The sequence below is a fragment of the Quercus lobata genome, chromosome 6 (genome assembly GCF_001633185.2).
Source record: "Quercus lobata isolate SW786 chromosome 6, ValleyOak3.0 Primary Assembly, whole genome shotgun sequence".
Taxonomy (NCBI): Eukaryota; Viridiplantae; Streptophyta; class Magnoliopsida; order Fagales; family Fagaceae; genus Quercus; species Quercus lobata.
In genome coordinates this window covers 50,650,669-50,662,793 of record NC_044909.1, presented here as the reverse complement: position 1 = coordinate 50,662,793, position 12,125 = coordinate 50,650,669, and the positions used below count along the sequence as shown (strand labels likewise).

General features: G+C 34.5%; 2 protein-coding genes across 3 annotated transcripts; both read left to right on the top strand.

Moving 5' to 3' along the window:
- On the top strand, nt 1-1,809 carry LOC115995102 (oligopeptide transporter 7-like). Its single transcript, XM_031119536.1, has 3 exons — nt 1-409; nt 696-878; nt 1,011-1,809. The coding sequence occupies exons 1-3, from the start codon at nt 197-199 to the stop codon at nt 1,623-1,625; spliced, it is 1,011 nt and encodes a 336-aa protein (XP_030975396.1). The 5' UTR covers nt 1-196; the 3' UTR covers nt 1,626-1,809.
- Nucleotides 1,810-4,304: 2,495 nt separating this feature from the next.
- Nucleotides 4,305-11,645, top strand: LOC115951017 (calmodulin-lysine N-methyltransferase-like). Of its 2 annotated transcripts, none has more exons than XM_031068331.1 (7): nt 4,305-4,432; nt 4,584-4,788; nt 5,151-5,230; nt 8,526-8,586; nt 8,778-8,893; nt 9,899-10,031; nt 10,540-11,645. In XM_031068331.1, exons 1-7 carry the CDS (start codon nt 4,339-4,341, stop codon nt 10,817-10,819), a joined length of 969 nt encoding a protein of 322 aa, XP_030924191.1. In that variant the 5' UTR covers nt 4,305-4,338; the 3' UTR covers nt 10,820-11,645. The 2 variants fall into 2 exon arrangements, with proteins under 2 accessions (XP_030924191.1, XP_030924190.1); XM_031068330.1 differs by having other exon boundaries at nt 4,581-4,788.
- Nucleotides 11,646-12,125: the final 480 nt, after the last annotated feature.

The following is a 12,125-nucleotide window of genomic DNA, read 5'->3' as shown; positions in this document are numbered from 1 at the left end:
GAATTTGAAGTTTTCTGCTTGTATCTCAAACTCTTCTAATTTGTACATCAAGCCGGTGCAATCAAAGAGAGGCAACAAGGTCAGGGTGAACTAGGTTATAGCCTTATACATTGTATTTTATTCAGCAAATTACTCATACTTTCAAGGGTGTAGTGAAATATGGCAACTAAGCAAGTCTGCCCTCCAAGAGAAGAAGATGGATGTGCACTCAAGGCTCATGAGAAAATATAAGCAAGTTCCTCAATGGTGGTTCATGTGCCTACTTTTGGTTAACATTGTGGCTACCATATATGCCTTCCAGTTCTACAATGATCAACTCCAATTGCCATGGTGGGGCATCTTGCTTGCATGTAGTCTTGCCTTATTTTTCACTCTTCCTGTTGGTGTCATCACTGCCACAACAAATCAGGTATGTCTCTACACTGTTTTACAAATTCTTGAGTGGAGATTTGGGTTGTTTTAATTGTGAGTGGAGATTTGGGTTGTTTTAATTGTTCTATTCACTCGCTAGTCGCCATTATCAATTCTTGCTGAAGTTCATGGAAAAGTTACAATGGTGTCTATCTATTCATCCTATATGTAAATTTTAAATTCAACAAGCATTGCTATATTTCCTGTGCATGAGCACTATATCTACTGCATGTAGTTATTGGTCTTCTAACTTTAACAGAAGTAAATCTTTCACTCATGAGCAGACGCCAACCTTGAATGTAATCTCAGAGTATATTATCGGGTATTTGTATCCAGGATATCCTGTTGCCAACATATGCTTTAAAGTGTATGGGTACATAAGTTTGAAACAGGGGATCGCCTTTCTGCAAGACTTCAAGCTTGGTCATTACATGAAGATTCCTCCAAGAGCAATGTTCATGGCACAGGTTAGTATCCTATTCATTCTTTTTCACAACTACGAATGGAAATGTGCATTTGTCACTTTCTGATCAGTAAAATGACAATCATCAATTTATTTATTCTCGATCCTTGATTATCATAACAATGATTCTTTTCAGGTCTTGGGTACAATAATAGCAGCATTTGCGCATTTGGGAACAGCTTGGTGGCTAATGGACAACATTCCAAACATATGCGATAGGGCATTACTTCCATCAGATAGCCCATGGACTTGCCCTTCTGATCATGTATTCTACGATGCTTCTGTCATCTGGGGTCTAATTGGGCCTCAAAGAATTTTTGGAGATCTTGGCTACTACTCTGGCATTAACTGGTTTTTCTTAGTTGGTGCGATAGCTCCTGTCCTAGTTTGGTTGGCACACAAAGCCTTACCAGATAGGCAATGGATTAGGCTTATCACTATTCCTGTGCTCTTAGGGGCAATAATTGAAATGCCCCCAGCCACCGCTGTCAACTACACCAGTTGGATTCTTATTGCTTTCGCCTCAGGCTTTATTGCTTACAGGTACTATCGCAACTTGTGGAGTCGTTACAATTATGTGCTCTCTGGGGCACTTGATGCTGGATTAGCCTTCATGGGAGTACTACTATACTTGTTTTTGGGGATGGAAAATGTTAGCCTCAATTGGTGGGGTAGTGACTCAGATGGATGTCCATTGGCTTCTTGTCCAACAGAGCAAGGAGTCGTAATCAATGGCTGTCCAGTCCTCTAAGCAAAGCATTTGGATTTATTGTATGTTGAATGGGAAAAAAAAATGAAAAATGAAAAAGAAGAAAAGATATTGTATTCCTTCTCTTTTCGATTCTTCATCGTCGTATATTTGTAAAGCAACTGTATAATAATGAATCAATGATGTTGGAAATACTTTATTGTTAACCAATATGAAAATTCTTTTATATGATTGTTTTTATTTTTTATTTTAGGAACTGTGATGATATTAGAACTTAAGGTAGGTCACTTCAAGGGGACTGGGCTTCCATAGTTGAGAAGGGAGAGAGATTGAGAAGAACACAGAGAAAGAGAGAGAGAGAGTGATTAACCAAGATATTATTCTTCAATGTTCATACAATGGGATTCCTTGTTTTTATACAATCCGTAGCTCTCTAACATTCAACAAAAAAAAAAAATCCGTAGCTTTCTATCCGCCTCTAGATATTCAACACTAACTTAGAACTGCCTTTAGCTAACTGTACACCCTCCCACAATATTACTCTACACAACCACACAATACAATTGTACGGATAGATGCCTAACATTTTGTTTTTTTTTTTTTTTTTTATAGCTAGTAATTGGGTTCTTGATCTTACTTCCCATCCTAGACATGGACTAGGTGGAGAAAGATCAGGAGTAGCCCCCGGTTTAGGTCCAAAAAACAAACTGATACAAAATTTTACATACTAGATATTGGGAACGGAGTTAGGGTATACACTTGGAAAGAAGTTAGGCACTTAAGCCTGTCCAACCAAATGGGCTAACCTCCACTCGCATATTCTATAGCCTAATTCTATTAAGGATATCCCTAACATCTGCAAGCACATATGACCAAACAAGATTGAAAATTATTAGTATATATATATTTTTTAATGGAAGAGCCAAAACTAACGGCAACCAATCTAATGAAATTTGACGGAGGACTTGAATTGAATAAACTTGAAAGTTAGAATTGAATTGAACAGAAGTGAAATTAGGGAAATGAAATTAATTTTAGACAAAGTTAGTTGCAATTTGTAATTTAGCCTTAATATTTTATAACCTTACTTATCCAATATGTGCCCTCTTGATACTTTTGAATTTAACCCAGCATAATTATGACATGTCAGTAATTTAAATTAATTCCTCATGGCATTAATCAATGAATTGTTCATAATCTCATGCAATTAGACTTAATCATGTGAATGCATATTATCTGTTGAAATTTGATTTGATTGTAAGTTTTTATCCAGTAGTCCTATTGGAGTCCACGACATATCATTGTGATCGTTGCGACTTCAAGATTTGTTTTATGTGAAATAATTAGAAACCTAATATTTGAAATTATGATTTTACCCTCAAGATATGAAAATTATCATTTTAACTTTCGGTGAAGTTAAATGTAAGTTGCGAAATAAGATGTTTACAGGCAGGGGCGAAGCCAGAGGGGGGCGAGAGGGGGCACCTACCCCCCTGACTCCACCTAAAATGTCCATTATACATGCTTATGTAAAGTTGATTTAGCTCCTAACAGAATAGAAAAACAAAGAAACAGTTTCCCTAAACCAACAGTAAATGGTATGAAATAAATAATAAAATAACAAATCTTCCAATTGAGAAAGTTTAGAGACACAATAAAATCTTACAATATTTTCACAATACTCTTATTTTTAGTTGAAATGAATTTCAGAATAATTTATTTTATTTTATTTTGACCAATGATACACTAACACCTTAATTTATTGTAAAAATATTGTGAAAGTTTGTAGTGTTACTAAAACAATTCCTCCCACTTTAAACAACCTGACACTCTTGTATCAAAAAAGAAAAAGAAAAAACAATCTAACACAAAATAAATGCAACCAAACAAAACTTGTTAAAGCTGTTTACACTTTTGACCGGTTATAACTCTTTTCGTCTTTTATTTGTTTTTCACTTATCTAATAATAATGTCTTGTATAGTACGGAAGCATTAAAATGTCCATTACTTTTTTATCCTTCATCTCTTCCATTTTCATAGTTTCAAAATTTGAGTCTCTACCATAAATTCAAAATTTAAAATAATTAAAATAATAGAGAAAAGTTGAAATTTATTTTCTCAATTTATTTTGAGTAATCAAATTAGATTTCTAAACTTTATGTACATAGATTAATCTCTTACTTTGATGATTGATTGTCAATTAATAACTATGAATTAGATATTTTACAATTGTTTATTTATTTTACAATTATCAATTAATAATTTTAGGTTTATTATTATTATTATTGTCTTTTGATCTTGCCCCCTAAACTAAAATCCAGGCTCCGCCACTGTTTACCGGTTATGAATAATTAATCCTTGGCAATAACTATTTCTCAAATTGAAAATAGTCATTCAGTTTCTAAAATGGTTGAATTTGCTATTCTAAAATACATGTAGCAACTTTTAAACATTAATTTACTTCTTTAAAAAAAATACAAACTTTCTATATACATAATTATTTACATTATTTTCAGTTGTAATAACCAAATTTATGAATAAGAATGGTTATTTCATTTCATTACAAAATCTTTTATTATCAGCAATAAAAGTGCTATTTCAATCACAATCTCCAAACATGCCCTTTTGGTTAGTTCAAATATTACATGAACATGTTTCTCAAAAAAAAAAAAAAATATATATATATATATATGTATATATTACATGGACATGATAATAAAGCGAATAGGAAAAAGCTTGAGTTGTGCTTTCTGCCATGGAAACTCGTAGAACCACTGGCAAGGCCGCGTCCCTCAGATGGCAAATCCTTCGCCAAGCCCTTCTTCGTCGGCCCCCTCCTCATATTCCTGGTCTCTCTCTCTCTCTCTCTCTCTCTCTCTCTCTCTTTGATATTCTATTTTTTTTAATTATTAAATTAATTAATTTTCTCGTTATGTTAGTTAGTAACTTCAACTTACAAATCCTAATCTTCCTTGTGATTATTGGTTTCGCTTGGAGAAGAAGGCCAATCTGAAACGAGCATCAAGAGCATTTCAAGGAAGACCACGCGCGGCTTCAACTTGATTCCCTGTCAATTAGTGGAACAAAACGACGCCGTCGCCGTTGAAGAAACGAATCTCTCCGGCTCAGATGATCACCCTAGACCTAGAGAAGCTCGCTTGTGCTACACATTGCCCATTGAAGGAGCTCCCACACTTTTTCTCACGTGAGTTTCTCTTGCTTTTTCTGCTTATCAATTTCAACATTTTCATATTATATTGTGTTTTGTAGTTATATGTAAAAGTTTCTTTGAGATTGATTGGTCACAGCCATTATTTTGTTTTAAATACACACATTTCGCTTACTCAGTGCATAGTGAAGGATAGATCAAAAGTGGGTTTGTTGTATTTTTTGAAAATAATGGAAAGAAGTGGATCGCACACGCGTAATTCATACTATGTATTGGTGTGCGGTTATCATTTTGGATTAATGTTGTATCTCTAGTTTAAGGTATAATTACAATGTGCTAACATTAAATTTGCATGTTTTGGGGTGTGAAAATGTTTCTAATGTCTGGACTTTATACAGCCAAAGAGTGGAGGAACGTGCTTACCTCGGTGATTTTGAGATCTGCAATAGATACAATGTTGACAACACTGGGCTTGTCTGTAAGTTTCTTTTCGTTGTACACGAACTTGTTCTTGGACTAGGCTTTGTGCTTAAAGAAGGGTGTCTTTAAAAATTTTGGTATTTTATTGTTAAATTATTTAGTTCGACACTATTATCTGTTTTCAATATTCTTCTATAGTTGCTAGAAAGGGGTGAGAAATATTTCTGGTTCATTGTAGGGAAGTATGGATTCTCGCATGTTTTGAAATTGCTGAATTGAGAGATTATTTGGTGAATATAGGACAGGATTCACCTTTGACTGTTTTCATTAGACCCTGCTGAAAAAAATGTCAGGGAGGGTGATTTCATTTGTATAGAGGGGGAGCTTTGGCAATAGAAACATGAATTCGATTTTGGTGCAAGATTTTGCATGATTCACATTGAAAATGGGGAACTCAGATATTTTGATTTCACTGATCATGACCTCCCTTCTTCACATGTGATCATTCGGTGTATGCTTCTCTCATAGTCTCATTGATTAAATGTCTCTTGAGAATCTTTAGTTTCAAAATGGCTGTGTGATTATTTGAGGAAGTAAATCCTTAAGGCCAGTTGGTGTGAACAACCATGAAGAGCAGTTAGTCATTGTTTTATATCTATTTCAAGTTAATGGTTTTGTTTGTCTCTTGATAAAGTAATCCATTTTTCTGTTATGACTTGTTGAAAATTGGTTTTGGAGTTTCATTGAATATGCTATTTTCCAAGGCATTAGCTACACAAAGCTTTATATGCTATGTTTGCGGAAAGGAACTGCAAGGAAGCATTGAGTTGATGAGGCTTATAAAACAAGATTTCTATTATAGTTTCACTTTTCTTGGCTTTATCCTTTTTCAAGTTACAGTTAATGGTTATGTTGGTAGACTTTTTTTTTTCACTTTTAAAAAATAAATAAATAAATGGACAAAACTCCTCTTTAGTCCTTCTCTCATATTTGAAGCAACATATCATAGAATGTTAAGCCCAAGTTCATGTTTTGTAGTCAGCTTCCCAACTCAACATCTTGAAAGCTTTTTCACAGTTAATTAGGCATAGCTTGGTATGGTTAAACCACCCTTTTTGCAATTCCATTCAATCTAGGGTCAAATTTTTTATAGCCTACCAATGAGCTTTGGTTATGATACTTTGATTGAAGGAGCTCAAAAAAACTATTTCAGAATTTATTATCTCAGTTCTTTTACTTATTTGGGATACCTAATCCATATTTGAATTTTGGAATTTGAATTTAGGCTTCAATTTTTGAATTTTAAAATTTGAATTTGGACTTTATTGTAGTTTAGGATTTTATGGGATGAAATTTTGGCTTGATGTAATCCTTGAAGCCTATTAAAAGGAGGCTTTACGAACAAGTTGGGAGAAACTGATGGTAGAGACATGACTGGAATTGGGGAGACTTACAAGATTGAGCCCCAATGAATTTTTTATATAAAATTTTTACTTTATCTTGGTGGTGATTCCAAGCACCCTTAGTTGGTGAAGAGTAGGGTTTTCCCATTTTTCCTTTTCCTCTTATTTTTGCAACCCCGTTCTACATCAACTTGGTATGGAAGCATACTCCAATCCCCATGTCACTGCCCAAAACCATCAAAGCCACCATTGAACCCACATCACCATCATTGAGTTAAAACCGATAAAAGTTAAACCGTGAACCCACCTGTGCCCCAAACTATGTACATAGCTAATGATGGACCCATAACAAGCTACCTGTCCACCATCGTAAGTCGCCACTAAAAGCTGTGATCCAACCCTATTAGGGTGGTTTTATAGTACAAACAAATAGTCTGAGACAGGGGAATAGACCTACTACTGATTACATGGCACAATTTAAAAAAGACAAGATAAGTGTTCGTGCAGCTTCTAGTCCTAAGCCTACTCTAGTATCAATTGAAGCTATATTGAAAGTCTTCCATGACTTATCTGTGTAGATCAAGTTAATGTCTTCTTCCTGGATGATCGGTTGCATTAGCAATGAAACCACAACTTCACAAACGAAAGACAATAGTGTTGGTAATGAGATCTTGCTGATGAAATATCAATAGTCATCAAAACCTACTGATAAAAGAGTAATACAAGTGCCAACAAATTTAGATTTGATACAATTTGTTGAAGAATCACTACTTGAGGAGGAGAAACTTAAAGAGAGTCAAGAAGAGTGCACATGTTGTGGAGAATGAGTTTGATATATCTGCTACTTATCAACCCTCCACGGTACATGAAATGAAAAGGCCTGATATGACTTCCCGAGGATCTTGACGAGGCTGTGACATTTGCAATACTGATTGCAACAATTGATTTTATCATTTCAGATGACTTTAATTATATGGTGGAGCAGAAGGCTTATTTCTTCTTAATGCTGCCGAACTTGCTACAAGAGTGCAAGTGTCAAACTTAAATGTTCTTAACCTTAAGCACTTAAAAATTTGAGGCCGAGTTTTCCCAAACTAGGGGAAACTGATGCAAGGAGCACAATCAAAACTATTTCAGAATTTATTGTCGCAGATTTTTTACTTATATGGGATACCTAATCTATATTTGGAATTTAAATTTCTGAATTTTGAAGTTGGGCTTTATTGTAGTTGAGGATTTTATAAGGCTTGATGTAATCCTTCAAACCTATTAAAAAATAAAGGCTCCAGGAATAGTTTGAGATAGTGCTTTTGAATAAAAAAATTTCAATGAGAAATTTTCTCATCAGCTTGGTGGTGATTCCAAGCACTCTAAGGCAGTGAAGCATAGGTTTTTCCTTTTACATTTTCTTCTTATTTTGCAATCCTGTTTTGCATCACCCTTCCTCCTTCCATAAGAAAGGGTGGAGGATGAAGTTTTGGGTTCAAAACCATTTTGTGTGCAACTTACCACTAAAAAGAAAAAAGTATTCAACAATGCCTTCTTGCTCTTAAATTCTGGAAATGCTTTTTGTTTCATCATGTGTTGGTGTGTGATAGGTGCTTATTTGCTTTACTTCTATTTGATGTTAAAAGAGAGCAAATGAATAAAATCGATTGGGTTTTGTCTCAAATGTTTTGTACCTGAAGGAATTTTCGGGGAATAACATTGTAAACTAAACTGTAATGATGTATGAATTTTGACCTTGAAAATCTTCCTGCTTTTCTTTCTTCACATCCATTCCAGTTATGTTTGATGTTACAAGTTTTGGTGCTTTATTTGCTTGCACAGATTTTGGTTATATAACTGCTGATATACTTGGTTACTTATCAAAAAAAAAAACTGCTGATATACTTGGTCATTGTATTTGTCACTCTCTCTTAAAATTGTACTTAATAAATTCTTGTACAGGTCATTGGCCTTCAGAAGAAGTCCTTGCTTATTTTTGCTTGTCACGTGCAGACATGTTCAGGTTAGTAAAACTGTTATTATTTTGGTCTGTCAGTTTTTTAAAGTAATGGTACGTGTCTGTCTCAAATTTACACTTGCATATGTCAGTCATGCATGTTTTGTATCAGTTGCTAGCATTTCTCTGGAGCATTATCTGTTTTTTTTAATTACTTTTTTTTATAAGATTTCTCTGCATTTTCCTAATTTTTCCAGATCTAAAAGAGTTATTGAGCTTGGATCAGGTTATGGCTTAGCTGGTTTAGTAATTGCTGCAATCACGGAGGCAGTAGAAGTTGTAATATCAGATGGAAATCCTCAAGTTGTTGATTGTATCCTTTTTTTTTTCTTTTTTTTGTGACAGGTGTATTCTCAACTATAGGTTAGTTGATAGTTCCCTTTTGATTTGGTCAAGTGAGCAGTTATGTTTTCGGTAAGTCTATTATATCTTGTGATGGTATGTGTTGGTTGATATGTGCAATTGTTGTCAAAGTCTATGGACATTGTTTTGAGATACCGTTCTTCAACTTAGATTGAATAATAATATAAATTTCTGCCAATGAGTTATAGTTCAAATGACACCTCTTCCTCTTGTAAGAATAAGGCAGAGGGTGAGTTCAAGAAATCAAGACTCACTGGATGTGTTTGTAACTTACCAATCAAATAATGCTAATAATGCAAATTGCCAAGACAACTGATAGGACATTGAGGAGTAGAAAAACATGGTGGGACACATGGGAGAGTTCTTGTCCTACACAAAGTGTGGAGTTTGGGTGAAGGAGCAAGAGAAAGACCCATGTGCGGCTTTGTGGATTGCATGTATCTACTTGAGGGGATTAATGGAGGAGAATCATGAATGACAGATTGTCTCGATGGATTACAGTTTTTTCTGATAAGTAGATTTTCTAGATAAATATCTGTGTAAGCCTTAAGTTGCTTTTAACCATTTTCAGTAGTGGCCCTGAATTTAAGTTGATGGCCTGCTCAAGAGTTGGGTTTATGGATGGCATTGGGCTTTCTCAATCTGGACCAATCCCTGCTCATTCTGTCGTCTATTTTTTTTTTTTTTTTTTGTCCAGTTCTAATAGTCTTTATTTGCACACTTTCTGTTATCAAGCTACTGTTTGGTACCATCATTTCCTCCTCTCTTTTTTTTTTTTTTTTTTTTTTTTTTTTTTTTTTTTTTTTTTCGTTTTTTAATTTTTTTTCCTTTTCTCCAATTGCTAACATGCATGTTTTAGATTATTTATAGCAACAAGCAACCGCCCCCTTCCTCTTTCTCCTTTTTTCCTTCTTGACTTTTTTTGGATTCAGGTTCAGAGTTCCTTGACATCCAGATATTCAGCGTAATATAGATGCCAATTCTGGAGCATTTGGTGCTACAAGAGTGAGCTCTATGACATTGCATTGGGATCAAGAAGAAATATCAAATATCTCTAATGCTTTTGATGTCATTATTGCAAGTGACTGGTAAGTCTGATTTTTCTAAAGTGTTTAGGTTGCTACAATGTATGTCTTGTCTTACCGCTTTCATCATTTTATAGAGTGAGGAAAATCATCAAATGTGAATCAGGTGATTTTTCCTTCATTGATTGAAATTGTTTCCCAAGTGCTTTCTGATGCCCAGTGACAAAGACAAGGGTTTGAGTTTCTGATGCTGGGCGTTAGTCATTTATGGGTCCAACCTTTTAAGTGTACATGGCACTCAGCCTCAAATCTATCTGGCAGATGCCTCTTTCCATTGTACACGTCATGTTTTATAATTGAGTTTGTGAGGTGATTGGGTAAGAATTTTTTGTTGCTTACACTTTTTTACTAACCCAGATATGTCTAAATGGCTAAGTTTTCCTCACTAGTCAACAGAAAGCACTTGTACGATTTCTCATGTGCATGCCAAGTGTATCTTTATAACTTCTATGTTTGTATTAAAAAAATATATCTTTTTAAAATTATGTTCTTTGTTATGACATTTTGACAGCACTTTCTTTAAGGAATTCCACAATGGCCTTGCTCGAATCATCAGGTTCTTGTTGAAAAAAGAGGGACCTTCTGAAGCTATTTTTTTAAGTCCTAAAAGAGGCAATTCATTGGATAAGTTTCTTGAGACAATCAAACAAAATGCCTTGTCTTTCAGTGTAACAGAGAATTATAATGCAGAAGTTTGGAAGCATCATCAGGCATTCATGCATGGCAATGACTCCTGGCCCAGCTACGAAAAAGATCATTGCTATCCATTATTGGTTAGAATAACAATATGAAATTTTGGATGCTATTGCCCTTTATTTTCTACATCTATCCTAGGCTGTTGAAGTTCTTGGTTAATTTTTTCCATTGCTGGTTGAGCCATATGGTAGGCATTGATTGTATAATTAGTTGTAGGATGCAGGAAATTTTCCATGTACAGATGCATGCTAAATACACTACTGTTGCCTGCTCCATTATGTAGGTCCTCACTGATTATGGTTTGCCAATTGGAAAGAAAAGCATACAGTGCTACTGTTTCTTTTTAGTGTATTATTTTGAACATAATATAGGTGAGTGCACTGAAACTTTTTGACAGAAGAATATTCCTTATGTTCATATATAGCATGAAAGTTACAAATCAAAAGCATATTATTTAGATGTCATCGTCCATGAGTAACCAATGGGGAGAAGATCCCCTCCTATTCAAAGTCTCCAACTAAGGATTATGCACAACAATGCCAAAAGCTATCAGATGCTCAGTGGATCAGTTATAATAGAGTTTATTGAAAGTGGAAGACTTGCTGTTAGCATTTTAAATATATGTTGCAGCAGTGAACATGCCTTGTTTGCAAAGTGAAATTAAGAGGTTGTGGCTTAGATTCTTTGCTATTACGAAAGCGAACATTTCCTTCTGGTTAGTGTTCTTAAACTTCTATTTATGGGTACTTAGATAGTTTCCTTGCTTAAAAGTTGAAAGGCAATATTTTCTTTGTGGTGCATGGGTACGTTGCTGAAAATTCGGAAGTAAGAAAATAATTGGAACAAACTGGTGTTTTCTGTGAGAAAACGGTTGCTTATGTAAAATATCAGGTGATTCTTGCCTGGTTCCATTTTTGTGCTGAAGTTGATAAAAATAATTACAACAATAGGTGTTGAACTCGAACCAATTGTAAAGAATTTCTTGAACTCGAACTCCTGGAGCATTAACTATACCAGCAATATATATGTTCACCCAGTTAAGTGGATTTCTGGGGTTTGGTTTTATGCTTTTATCGGTCATTATATGCAAATATACGTGAAGATTTATTAAAAATGAATGATTTCTTTTTTAGAATAATGCTGTACTATTGGCAAATACTACAATATTGGTTAATCAAGAGTTTCATGATACGAGTTTGGAGAAAGAGAGACTCGTTAGAAACTCTAACAAGTTTGAATTGGGTATAGTAAAAAAATGGTTGGTCTAGGTTTGTACGGGGTAATGTGTAACTTTCTAATATTAAAAGAGTTGCCACGTCTTCAAATAATGTGGTATATATTGTATAGTTAGATACATAGGCAAATAAATAAATGAAAGTTGACGAAGAAGGAAAATGACTA

What these genes read in the sequence shown, in the direction of transcription:
- LOC115995102 (XM_031119536.1), top strand. Translation starts at nt 197, where the DNA reads ATGGATGTGCACTCAAGGCTCATGAGAAAATATAAGCAAGTTCCTCAA. An exon ending in TCACTGCCACAACAAATCAG is followed by an intron (nt 410 to 695) that starts GTATGTCTCTAC and finishes ACTCATGAGCAG; the next exon opens with ACGCCAACCTTGAATGTAAT. An exon ending in GAGCAATGTTCATGGCACAG is followed by an intron (nt 879 to 1,010) that starts GTTAGTATCCTA and finishes GATTCTTTTCAG; the next exon opens with GTCTTGGGTACAATAATAGC.
- LOC115951017 (XM_031068330.1), top strand. Translation starts at nt 4,339, where the DNA reads ATGGAAACTCGTAGAACCACTGGCAAGGCCGCGTCCCTCAGATGGCAA. An exon ending in TCACGTGCAGACATGTTCAG is followed by an intron (nt 8,587 to 8,777) that starts GTTAGTAAAACT and finishes TAATTTTTCCAG; the next exon opens with ATCTAAAAGAGTTATTGAGC. An exon ending in AAATCCTCAAGTTGTTGATT is followed by an intron (nt 8,894 to 9,898) that starts GTATCCTTTTTT and finishes CTTGACATCCAG; the next exon opens with ATATTCAGCGTAATATAGAT.